Source organism: Hippoglossus hippoglossus, chromosome 4 (assembly GCF_009819705.1).
Source record: "Hippoglossus hippoglossus isolate fHipHip1 chromosome 4, fHipHip1.pri, whole genome shotgun sequence".
Classification (NCBI taxonomy): domain Eukaryota; kingdom Metazoa; phylum Chordata; class Actinopteri; order Pleuronectiformes; family Pleuronectidae; genus Hippoglossus; species Hippoglossus hippoglossus.
The window spans coordinates 25,399,630-25,413,272 of record NC_047154.1 but is presented as its reverse complement, the minus strand read 5'-3'; the positions used below and the strand labels follow the sequence as shown (position 1 = coordinate 25,413,272).

The following is a 13,643-nucleotide window of genomic DNA, read 5'->3' as shown; positions in this document are numbered from 1 at the left end:
TCAGAAAACTAAAAGACAAAGGTCGGACACAAACACCTCTCAAACCTTTTTTTTGATTTATCCCACAAATGGTAAAAATCCTTCGTTCATGTGCCAAAGAACTTCTGACTAATGTTTTTTTTAAAACCGACACCCGCATCCTGGCCCGCGGACGGTGACCTCTGGCTCCATCTGGGTATGATTAATGGCGTTGATGTCTGGGCACGCTCTCTGTGAGAGCGTGGAGCCGTCAGCTGGAGCGGCCGTCTGTTTAACATCGCTCGGGTCGAGACGGGGGAAACAGTTCGGCTTAACCACGACCCCGGCATCAAACCACCAGACTTCACTGTTTAACTGTCTGAGACACTTCTGGGTCAGGCGTGTGTGTGTGTGAGGAACATGCTGACGCTGTGTGTGTGTGTGTGTGTGTGTGTGTGTGTGTGTGTGTGTGTGTGTGTGTGTGTGTGTAATAAGTCGACACGATATTTTCCCCTTTGTTTTAAAAACTAAAAATGTCCACACAACCTTTGTTTTGTTGCACATGCAGATTACACAGAGCAACAATGGGGAAGTGGGAAGTAAACTGTGACGTTATTGTTTCCCAAACACTTTACATGTTCACTCCCGACACCAGAGTTTCTGAAAACCATCCCGTTGGAAGATGTTTGTTAAGATCTTTGTTTCAGGGACGAGAAGCTCAAACACGTAAAGTTTCTTTAGCAAAATGTGTGACGGTAACTTTGGCTCACTTGGTATATTTTTCCTCCTTAATTAAAAGCTTTCTAACATCTTCCTGAGAGAACTGATTTAGTTTCTCCACGCACCTGCCTCACTTACTGTAAGTGCAGGTTGTGTCTGTGTGTAGGAGACGCACCTGTGCCACAGCCACTTGTGTCTGCTGCTGCTGCTGCTGCAGCTGCTGCCCGAGCAGTTGAATCTGGTGGTGGGTCGACAGGGGGGCGGCCGGCGGCAGGACGGCCGCTGCAGGGAGCAGCATCCTGGGGCTGGACACCAGCAGAGAGACCTCCTCTGCAGCTGGAGGCTGGGGACAGAGAGAGAGAGAGAGAGAGAGAGAGAGAGAGAGAGAGAGAGAGAGAGAGATGAAGTCAAGATGTTGTGGTGTAAAACGAGAAAGACATCTTCTGGACAAAGATTAAAACAGAAAAGTGGAATGAAACACGTCTAAAACATTTATCAGTTCATTAGATACGACACTGAAAGGTTGGACAGGGGCTAATTACTGCCTTGAAAGAACCGTATATACAGAAAACATCTGGATCGCCCGCTGGTGGCAGTAGTATAGGTTATAGGCCCCGCCTCCTCCATGTTAGAAAATAGGACATTGAACAAACAAAAATTAAAAAACATGTTTGAGAGATGGTTTCTTTCATTTTAGGTCGTTCTTATGACACTGATTAGTTATTTGATGCTATAAAAACAAGGTCAAACGTCCACTAGTGGCTCCGTCTAACGTCAAAACCACAGGACGACCACGGTTTCGAGATATTTTTCGCTTCATTTTTGCTCAGTGGGAGAAGCGTCGTCCATTCTCCACAGTCTCTGTTCCCAAACAGTTACCACGATGAGGCAGAGAGAAAAACAAGAGAAATGGAATCACTGATGAATAACAGAAAATAATCAGGACAAGCGATCGCATCAACAGAAAAATGCCCCGGAGAACAAGCCCGTCATCAAAACAAGGATCTGAATCTGAAATGCGGAGTCGCTGATTAGTTGCAGCAGCGTGGAACGAGCGGGGCTGAGAATGCAGATCAGCAGCACCGAAAACAATAATGAGACTCAGTTCTCCTTCATCTAACGCCATCAAACATCCTAATTGTCTCAAGGCTCCGGGAACCGATCACACTTTCTGCCCTTTACATCAAAATTATTATATTATTCATATATTAGCTTCAACACCAGTTGATATTTGAGGACAATTCGGTCCAAACTATCAAGATGCAGGTCAAACAAGAACGTGGACAATCATTTACTTCTACTTCCTGCTATTGTTCAGTGTCTCTCATTCCCTCCTTTACAGTTTCTCCTGATTTGCACGGGGAATATGAATTGATTCGTCTTCCTGGATTTAATCCACGACATTACGTACACACAGAGATATCGTCCGTTTCAAACGATGTATCCATCACTGTCCAAGTGTCTCATGAATGGACAAAGTACATCTGGGAGTATTAAATAGAAATGTGTGTCTTTAATCGAATGCATTGTTGATGTATTTATACTTTTGTTCTGCTGTCACAACACAAAAACAACAAACCTTGAGAGGTGCCCAGAAGGAATCACATGAAGGGAATTAAAAAAAATCCAAAAAGATTTGCCTGAAGAGTAAAATCGGTTTTTGTTCCTCAATCCATCAAAATGTTAAACGAGGAAATTGGTTCTCAGTAAATCAGCGTGTTGAGTATCAGACAGAAACCAAAACAATGAAAATGAATGTTTGTTTGTTGGAAAGAATACATTGTTTTGTTAACTTTAATGCTTAATATGATTTAACATTGTTCAGTAGCTTTTCAATAATGCAGCACTGATGTTGGCGAGTACACACACTTTGAGAAATAAAGACAAATTGGTCGCACAATCCCAACTTTGCCTCTTTCTGTTGCCGTCTCCTCTACTTCTCTGTCCCCCTCCAGTTTGGACCAGTCCCAGCAGATCCACAGGAAACTGACAGTTGGACATCAATCATTTTCACGGCTGCCAAATCTGCACGGACACTTTTCCCTGACTGAATCCAAACTACAGTGTCACATCACTAACGGGAGACGCAAGGTTCTTCAAAGTGACAGAGCTGTGACGCAGGCGGCGGGAGGGGGGGGGGGTCGGCAAACAAGTCGACACCTGATTAAATTGAACACGAGCGCGGAGGCCTTAAAAGGAGTCGACGCCAAAAACGCTTCGCCATCTGTCTCCCCTTTAAAACGCCTTCTGGAGACGCACAGACAATGAGACACACGCGCAGCACGAGAGCGACGTGTGATTGATGGCCCGTCGGCGCCGGAATCTTTCAGGTTAATGAGAGGAAATGATCCGAGCTGACAGGTCGGTCGGTGCCATCACATAATGAACGGTGAGGCAGGAGCCTCCAAGCCTGTGTTCCTGGATCGAAGGGGGGGGGGGGCGTCAGCTGAACGCCATTACAGCTGGAAACGTGCAGCGGAACTGGATGAGGGGCCAGGGCGAAGGTATTTGGATAAAGTTTCAGCTTCTATAATGCCAAATTCTGACAGAGGTGATATTCATGTTTTTCGCCGAGGAGCTGAATCCTCTTTCATTTGAGAGGAAGCCTCGTCTGCAGGAACCAGACAAACTGAAAACAGACCCAGTGTCAGTTTGTCTGGAAGAAACTGTGGCAGCGCTGATTACTGATATTGAAATGAAAAACCACTTTAGGACACCGCACGAAATTTCCATGATTTCGTCTCTAACCTGTGAGGAAACAAGAACATCCAGTCCCTCGCCTCCAGATTCTATATATTCACATGAAGAATCTGTTTATAGAGGTAATGATGTAAAAATGACTTGTTCAATAGTGTATTTAGATCAAATCTGAGGTCTGTATTTGTTTCTCTTACGTTAAAATCAATGTTATATCATATCAGTGCTTTGTTCCCCTGGTGATTAAAAACCTGTTTGCTCACACGTTGCCCATAACAACTTAATGAGCTTTGAACAAAGTACATCAAGACTTTATCTCTCTGTCTGTGCCCCCCCCCTCCCCCCCCCGGGTGATCACACATCCCATCATGCAGCTTTCACAGCACATTTCAGGAAGTGGCCACAAAACATATAAAGATGCAGTGAAGACAAGTCGGCTGTGAAGGATTTTCTCCTCCCGGGCGAAACAGAACTTCTTTCCTGAAATCTTCTGTCACCTTTTGCTGAACTGTTGTTATACTTTCCCCCTTGAGCCAATTACTGTAATTTGCAGACAGCACAAACAGCTCCGGAGAAGATTTTCCAATCCAATCGTTTTTAGCCGACGTCTGGAGTGAGTCTGCGGCTGATTGAGCCGGGTGGGGGGGGGGGGGGGGGGGGGGGGGGGGGGTTATGTCTTGTTAGAAGGTTGTCATAAAAGATGCTTAATAGGGCAAGAAAATGTGGGTTTTGAGGGAGTCTGGATGAAGGACGGACAAAAAGAGACATTTGTAATCTTATTGTGTGTGGGCACTTGGGGACGTGAACAGATTAATCAAAGCTTTAATGAGGGATTCATGAATAAATTAATGAACTCAAATGGTGGACACATTAATTGCCGGATTAATGGATGGAACTGATCCACACTTTCATTTTGAGACAAAAACTTTCCCCAGAACTATTTCTACGAACTCACACAAAGCCGACATCCCAACTCGAACAAATCCCTCAAAGGCTTCGTCAAGGCCAAAAAACCTTTATATTTTAAAATGGCCTTTTTAAATTAAAACTATTTTTAGTCTTACGTAACAAGACGAATCAGGGAAGGCTAAGTCCTACATGATAGTAACCATGAATAAAACATTAATGTCTGCATCATAGACTTCACATGATGATGGACAAGATGACAGCTCCCCAACTGGCTGCAGTGTCTCCTCCATCTTAGTGAATGGGACATGGACCAAACTAAAAAAGTACATGTTAAACTATCCTCAAAGATGGTTTCTGTCCTTTTAGGTAGTTCCTTATCACACTGATGTTTGCTCAAGTGTTCATGTTCCTGAAGAATTTTCGATTGCCACGCCTCCAACCTCCGATCGCTACCGATGCACAAGATGGCAGCGTTCGTATCCGGGATATTTCGGCTTAATTTTCTGGGTTGTGGGAGGAAGTGGAGACGTGAAAGTCATCCAAGAGTCGATGATTTCTCAGTTTCTCCCCGTCCAGACTAGAACACAACCCTCAAACTAAAACTCAAATACTTTAAAGGGCTTGAAAAGTCTGGAGTCGTGTGTGTGATGAGTATTCAAAGGTAAAATGTATCGTGAGTGGAAGTCGAGTTCGTCAAAATGAGCGGCTGCATATTCAAACACTGTTTGAACCTCCCTGTGCCGTGTTTACTGCGCAGGATGGGAAACAACAAATCCATTTCTGTCGACGGAATCCTAAACGTGTTTACCGCAGTCAAAACCAATTTCACCAGACAGTGGAGGGGAATACACAAACTGAGAGGGGGGGGGGGAATTCCTCATGATAACAGCTCAAAGTCTGGCCGGCCTGAGGGAGACTGAGCTATTACCATCTAATTCCCCCCCCCCCCCCCCCCCCCACCCCCCCCCCACACACACACACACACTAATGCAGGTTGTTAGCAGGCAGCTGGAGTCCGTCTCTGTCTTTTAGCCTCTTGTTAGACTCATTGAGCGAGGGACAGAAGACCGGGGAGAGACAGAGACGGAAAGGAAAGTAAAGACGGACGAGAAGGGATTCAGGAAGTTTTCATTCCTCTTCCTCCAGCTGTGATTACACTAGTTTCTCTCTGTCTGTCAAACACTGTCCCCTCCCACACACACACACACACACACACACACACACACACACACACACACACACACACACACACACACACACACACACACACACACACACACAGACACACACAGACACACACAGGCCATAAAACACTAAAAGGTTAGACAGGCTCTGGCTTCGTTCACCACTAACAGCCTCAGCTACAGATTTACAACCTCTTGAGAAAGAATCCTGGGAGATCTCTCCCCTGTGGTTTCGCCTGTGACATCACGTCACAGCATCAAATCAAATTACAGTTATTACAAAGTAGTGGTTTTACACCGAGAGCCATTCTGCTAAACGTGTTGTCATTGAGCCGGGAAAATCCTTTGACTGTATTTCCCTGTCACCATGTTTGACTTAATAATAGAAACTTACAATTTGATTTTTTTTTAAAATCAAGCTTATTTTACTTGTATCGCAGCCAAATAACAAAGTCAGCCTGTTATCGAGCTGAGTCATTCAGCAGGTGCCACCAGAATAAGTTTAATTCTTATTAAGTATTTTCTATGCCGCGCGTGACCCTGTACTTCGTGAAGCACTTTGTTGAGATCTTCTACTTCAGCAAAAAATCTGAAGAGCTGTGCCCTTTAAAACTCGAAACGTCTCGTGGCTGCATTGCATCTCGGTCTCTCGAGGATATTAGTCGTGGTAATCCAGACATCGAGGTTATTGCCTCGCTGTCTCTTCTGCAAATGTCCCGCTGTGATTTGTGGTCTTTTGATCCAAAGTTATTCGGTGGAATAAGGAAAAGGAAAATCTTTCCCGCAACTCTAGCAGACACACAGTTTTTCACAGCTTACAGGAAAAACCTTAAATTGATCAAATAAATGTTTACAGTAAATCTCGTTGGGTGAAAAATCTCATTCCTCTGTAAAGTTCTGCACTTTTTCTCCTGTTTTCCAGAGAGTTGGACATTTCGTTGTATCTTCAAGGCCGAACACGTGTGACAGAAAACAGCTGAACACACTCGGTGGGTTAAATCCTTTCATAACACTGCGTCTCTGAAGAGAAGAGAAGCGACGCGACCGTCTGAATCTTCTTTGGGGCGACTTCAGGCGCTAAATGCTCGATCCCCGCTACAAACACGGCGCCGGGTTGAAGAGGGGATTATGAACGTCAGCGCAAATTGGAAGTTAATGGAGTGGAAAGTGATAGAGGCATAGAGAGAGGCCGACGCAGGAGGGAAACTAAGTCCATGTGCAGGAGTGAGTGTGAGTGATCAATCGAGTCGGTGGGAACCTGAAAACTTCACGTATACGGCTTTAAAGGTCACAGATTTTAGTTAGTGGAAGGATGTGATATTGTAGACATCCAGGATTTTTATTTGATTGCACACTGCAGAACTATTTGACATTTTTCTCCAATTTCCCAGGGAATAGTAAAAAGGATCTTGATGAACAATTTTCAGGCATATTTCTTGGACTGGTATCTTACGACTGTCTGCACTTCGCCTTGATTTATTAGAAATCTACAAACTACAAATTGTCTCTGCTTCTCTTATCAAATTATATCGGTTTAAATGATATAGATACTCGATTATTATAGAGTCTGATGGGACGTAGGAGAGAGCCGACCTCCACCAAGGCCCAACAGCATGAAATCCACATTTAAATCCACTAGGTTTCTTCCTTGGCACATGTCCCGTCCTTCTAAGTTTTGTGGAAATCTGTGGATTCAGTTTTTTTGTGACAAACAAACAAAACCAATAAACCAACAATTAGAAATGGGCGGAAACACCATCAACAATGAGGACATCCCTACTTTTAACCAGACTCTGTGACTTTCCAACAACAAACACAAACAGTCACTACAAAGAGGCTCTGGACCGGGGGGGGGGGGGTCTCCTGACCCTCTGGGGCCCCCGAGCCTGTGTCCATTAGACCCCTTCAGTAATCCATCCATGTGAGAGTGTCTTTGCAATTTCAGGTCTGATGGTACGAGAGAGAGAGGGGGGGGGGGGACGGAAAGCGAGCGCACTGTCGGTGGAGTGCTGCCTGTGGCGCGACACTCAGAGATCAGAGTGTTTACACCTGCCTGACAGCGTCTGAAAGTGGGCCACACACACACACACACACACACACACACACACACACACACACACACACACACACACACACACACACACACACACACACACACACACACACACACACACACACACACACACAGAGAGAGAGAAAACAACAGCTCCGACTATCGAACTGATATTTTCTCAAACAGGAGCTCATAAACACGAGATTGATGCAACACAGAGACACTTTGTTTTCAGGCTTCGAAATCATCTTGACATTTGGTTTCAGGCAGTTGTGCTCGGCGCTCGCCTTTTATTGGAACCATCGATTACCGTCAGTCTCTTGCCAAAATAAGAAAAAGAAGCAGCGCAGCCTCTTGAAAACGTGCAAATTGCTGTTATTCTCCAAACTGCGACTTTTGTCTTCCCACTTTCTCTCCCTGATCCCGGAGGCGAGCTTGTCCTGAAGCCAGAGGTGAGAAAAAGCCAGAGGTGGTGTTGATATGTGCGTCCCCGCGTCCCAGCGTCCTCTGGGAGGGTTTGGACGCTGAGGGACTTGTCAGTCTAAAAGGGAGCTGACGGCAGGAGAGTGAACTTGAACACTCACAGGCTGCTTTCCCTTTTCATGAGCTTCCAGAGGAAACCTGCAGTGAATCAAATCCCGTCGCTCGGGGGAAAACACAAGCACGGCTCTGTGATGAAAAATCCTCACACATGGACGCTAACTTCGTAAAGGCACACAGGCGCATCGCACGTGCTTCTTATTCGATGCTGCCCTCCCCCCCACGTGTCCATGCACATTCCCATTTAATCTGTCAAGGGGACAAGAACTAAAGAAGGAGGGGGCATGTCGTACACGTATGCACAAAAAACAGCTACGCACACTTTTTCCAATGACCTGAGAACAGCGGTCATCGCGGGGAGCTCGTTGTTTCAGTGATTTCACGCCGCGTTGCTTTCAATCTGGGTCTGCAATGAAAAGGTCTCATAACTCTAACGTTTAAGGACCCGGGGACTGGACATCTGAGTCGCCGGGTTTTGTAACTAAGACCCAGAAAATGGCCTCAGAGTCTCTAGCTCCTGAACCTGGGAGCTGCTGAAGTGACGTAACGTCGTCGTCGTCGGGCTCTTGATGAAAAGCTTAAATAAACTCCGGCCCTGGATTGTTGCCTAACAGCTTGTCCGTTTAATTATTAACGGTTAATTGAAGCTGCCTGAGGAACGACATAATTACCCCGAGTTTACTTCAGATCAGGGCTTTTTCCTGTAAGAGGGAGATTTATTCGACACTTTTAGCGGAAAGGTGAGAAACAGGAACGTTCCTTTGAATTAGGTTTCAGCCATGTTACCACCGGTTTTCATAAATAAATAATGTGACCTGGAAACTGGCTAAGAAGTGGAAAGAAAGAGATTTTCAGGACATGGCTCAGACCAAAAGGACCGAAATGTAGCCCGACCCAAAGAGGTGGTCTGGGTCTGGATCAAAGTGGATCGTGGCTCGGTTCGGTTCTTGGTAAATCCAGCTGGAACACGTTCTAAGTGGTGCCTGGTAGATTTGCCCTCTGAGATAATTGTTTAGCTAAAAGGAAAGTTTGGCAAATGCTGCAACTTGGCTCCACAAGCTGGAAACAGCTTCTCTCTCTCAGAAGTGATGAATGTTGATGCGTTGATTTGTTATTCTCCGAGTAAGAAGCAGCAGCAGCTCTGTTGTGAGATATGGTTGATTTAGTTCATTATTGTTGTTGCTGATGTGAACCAGTTGCATGTGTTGTTTTGCGTTTAATGGTTAATTAACCTTCACACAAACTGGGTTGTCAAAAATGTTGTAAACGCATAAATAACACCTGTTCTCCCCTTGAACAGGATAATATGAAGAAGAGATGAAAAAACAGAGAAGCTCGGATCCACCTGACTAACGGCTGTGTGTTGTTGGATTTTCTATTCAGGAGGCGGACCCGCTCTCCCAAAAGGCTTTTCACACACTGTTAGCACTTTGTCTTCGTAGCTCAAAAGGTCTCTGTGAGCTTTAAACACTTTATTAAGGTTAAAGAAAGACTCTTTAGGTTTGTCTCCCAGAGGAAAGTGGCTCTGCACTGCACTTTAACGGAGGTGGAGATGGTCAACCAGACGTACAGAGGCCAAACGGACCACATAGTCCTGAGGCGGCACGAGAACGTTAGATTATTATTGAATTAAACTGATTAGTTCAGCAAAAGAACGTCAGCCACATTGTCACGATTGTCTCATCCACAACCTTTAAGTCAACATTTCCTCCAAGTGACCAAAACCATAATCTGTCGCTGCATTTAAATAAACAGGTTAATCGTATGTGTGCTGCCAGGAGGAGCCACAGATGGAAAACCAATAAAATACAGATTTGAGCTTAATCCTGCATTCAATCATTTTCCTGTGACATTTTGAGAAACAAGGTCGCCTCTCGAAACCGAAAGCAAATTATTTCTCCCAGAAAAACAACACTTCACCTAATCAACGCAGAGGAGGTGAAAACATGTTGTAGCACATGGATCCAGTGCGGCGGCGGCAGCAGCAACGCCAGACGGAGGGAAGTGATGATAAAATCAAAACAGAATAAATTGAATATGAGACAACGTTGTTGCCGACCGGCTGCAGAGCCTGTGGTTTCAGTCTGAGGAGTAAAGTAGTAACAATCCCCCCCCTGCCCCCTCTCTGTGCCCTCATCATGCAGCGGCGTCCTCCCACTGCCGCCTCCATCAGAAAAACAATCACCCCCCCCCTGCACACGGCTGTAAATCCCAGCGACTGAGCGGCTCGGCCAGCTGAGTCAGGCAGCCGCGCTCCCTGGTTATACATAGACGGCGGCTGCTGGTGGTGAGTTTCCACAGGCCGCAGAGCAGACGGCCTGACGGAGCCATGTCAAAGCTGCAACACAAACAAACACGTGGAGGACGAGCGCGCGGATCACGGAGCTCAGCTGCCGACAGACGCTGCATGGAAACAGATCTCATGAACACAGACACGGCGTTGGCTCCACGGCGCTGGGGGTTAACACAGGCATGAATTATTCAAAATAAAACTGAGGCCTGAAGGAAATCTTGTGTAAACGAGAGCCTCAACTGGAAAATCTGCAGGTCTGTGTAAAGTTTGGACGCTGAGGGTCAGCGTGGCCTGAACAGACTGGTTCTACTGCCAGGTTTCCAAAGCCCTGACCTGAGCTGACTCTAGATGTTGATGCGCTTCATCTTTTTCCTGGACTTCTTCTCCCCTTAACGCCCCAAATCCAACATTAATAAATAAACCTCTGTTTGCTCCATGGTTTGTTTGGTCTTTACTAAAAGCGCTGCCAGTTAAGAAATGAGAGGAATAAGAGAAAAAGGGGATTGAGTTGCAAAAAAAGGTCAAAACCTGGATGTGAACCAGATGTTCCAGGTAATGACGAGCACCATTAACGCATTAAAACACCACGTTGACCCAGAAACTTTTTGTTTCCTAGTTTCACAAGTGATTCTGGAAGAAACTAACTCTATAGCTTCCAGTGTGAAAGACCCAGCGGTGCAGAATTCTTCTTTGGGAGCTTGAGACTTTCACTGTGGCTGCTTTACATTTTTACTGTCTTCCATATCAAGTAATTTAATTCAGACCTCGAGCTTGAAAGGAGACATACGATGCTTTTTCAATTTCATTTTCAGTAAAAGTTAAAAAGCTCAAAGTGTGTATCAATCTGAAGCGTCGTTCAAGACTTGCAAAAAGCCAAAGGAAGATTTTTCCTCTCGTAGTTTTGGTTCCAGGTTTGTTTATCTCCTCCTTAAAATTACGCTCGGATGAAATAAAAAACCTCCATTGATGAATCAGTTGCACTTCTTGACCTTCAGCCACGTTCTATCAGTACTGATAGTATAGTACAGAAGTAGTGGGTCATTTACCTCGTTCTCTATGTGGTTCAGATCCGGTGTCTTTGCCGTGGCGTCCAGATCGGTCACTCCTCTGTTGATGTGCGATTCCTCGCCCGCCAGCCCCTGGCTCGCCTCTTCTGCATCGATGTCCGTCTCCTCGGCGACGACCGCCGTCTTCTCGGCGCCCGTTAGCTCCCGAGCTGAGCCGAGGAAAGTACACACACATACAGGTGGATGAGCACGCACGCCTGCACATACACACATGTGGGCATGAGCATGTACACACGCACACATGGGCGGACACACAAAAACACATTCGGGTAGGAAACACAACAACAACAGATTAGTTGGAGTGAGGACTAAATAAACAGTTTAGCTGCTCAATAGAACAACAAACACACAGTGATGTTAGTCATTTAGTTTCCATATTAACACAGAAAGAGATTTAATACAATGAAAATATAAAATGTACAACTCTGACAACGTTTGTTTCCTGGGAGTGTTTTACTTGTGTTTGATACATTTTTAATAGGACATCATGGGTAAAATACAGTTTATAGCTTCACTAAAGCAGATATACAGTCACTGACAACTGGAGGAGATGGAAGCAGACTTCAGGTGAACTCTAACCTTTCCTCTTCTCTTTCCCTCCACACTCGTTTAACTCCGACCTTGGAGCCGGGTTCCATTTGATTTCACTCAAACATGAATTGAAACGTTCTCCCTCTGTTTATTGGCAAAAACTTCTGACTGAATTCGATTTTTATAAATGTCTTTGTAAAAGAAAAGAAAATCATCCAGTTCAGTTCAACAAAACAGATTAAAAAAACTGCCAGAACACTTGAATCATTTAAAACATTTCAATAAGGGCAAAGCTGAAAAGTCTCATTTTGTAGCAAAGGCTGAAATGTCGGTTTAACCAAGTGGGTTTAGAAAACCTTCTCGTAATTATAACATTTGGCCTTCAGCAGTTTGGATTGTGTCAGTTCATTTGACGGCTTCACCAGAAGAAACCTCCACCTCAGTTTGTGTCAGAACATTCATCCCCTCGACTCCGACGCCTGCAGTTGTTTGTGTTGACTGTGAATCACAACTTCACCGAATTTGCTCTGCTCCTGACGTTTAATTTTTCTTTGCTGTTGTCAATGTTTCCTGTTGTGTGCTGTGTGTATGTGTGTGTTGTGCGTTTGTGATTGTCCTCCCCGTCCTGTTCAGTTTCACCTGAATTCACCTTGTCGTCCTCGTGTATTTAACCTTTAGCTTCATCCCAATACACTGCAGTGCTGCAGTTTGGCACAAAATGGACACGCAGTAAGTACGTGGGTGTTCTTTGACTTTTCAGTTTGGTCCACGTCCCATCCACTAACGTGGAGGAGGTAGGATTCAGGACCTATACTGCAGCCAGCCACCAGGGGGTGATGGGAACCTCACTTTTGTGAAAACCACCACGTCATTCATCTTTATTTACAGTCTATGAGTTTGATGGACTCCTGAGGAACGTCACAATCTTTATGTTTTTATTAGTATTATAACGTTAAAGAGTCTTAAACGCGTTTAAATGTTGCAAACTGCTTGTTTAGAAAAGAAACAAGTTCATTAAGATATAATTATAATAATAAGTTATAATTATGACTCAATAAAGTGAAGTAATCTGCCCTATTTTGTGTTGCTGGCATTAATTATTATTAAAAAAAACTTCCAGAGTTTCTTCCACAGAAATAATGAACATGAAGTGAATATTAGTCACAAGGCAACAGGAGCATTCATCAGAGTTACGTCCTGCAGGCTCCAGTCCAGTGTTGAGTGCTGAGCGTTCACTGCACTGCTGAAAGGATCCGCCTGTGTTATATCTCATGTTAATGGGAACTGTTTTCCAGTCAGCGAGCGTTATTAGTTCCAGTGATGAGAGCCATTATTTACACGCTTTGTTTGTTTGCTAAAACGATTATAACCTTCTATTGTTTAAGGTTATATATTATTTCTGCCATCGTTCTGAAAAACATTTCTCTGAGGAACAAAAACGTCTTTTCTGCTCTTTCCTCGTTTCTCAACCTAGTTCATCACTTCTCCTCCTCCTCCTCCTCCATAATCCACATCTGTTCATCTTTCCATTCTCCTCTCGTCCTCCACGATCCATCTCTCTTTCCTGCTCCTCCCCTCCACCATCCACGCTTTCTTCCACGTTTCTGTTCCTCTGAGCTCCCACTCGTCCGTCCCTTCTCCTTTCAACGCCGCGATAATTAGTTCTCCAGATAAGCTCATTGGCTGTGCAT

At 44.9% G+C, this 13,643-nt stretch overlaps 1 protein-coding gene across 3 annotated transcripts in view; it reads right to left on the bottom strand.

Moving 5' to 3' along the window:
- The window catches only part of nos1apa (nitric oxide synthase 1 (neuronal) adaptor protein a), a 114,642-nt gene that overhangs the window by 11,062 nt on the left and 89,937 nt on the right, over positions 1 to 13,643 (bottom strand). For 2 of the 3 annotated variants that reach the window (XM_034582954.1, XM_034582955.1), the window contains exons 7-8: positions 11,401 to 11,618; positions 854 to 1,021 (exon numbers count right to left, since the gene is read on the bottom strand). In XM_034582954.1, the coding sequence (XP_034438845.1) occupies positions 854 to 1,021; positions 11,401 to 11,618 (386 nt within the window). The remainder of the gene's footprint in view (positions 1 to 853; positions 1,022 to 11,400; positions 11,619 to 13,643) is intronic. The other variant, XM_034582956.1, reaches the window with a different exon arrangement.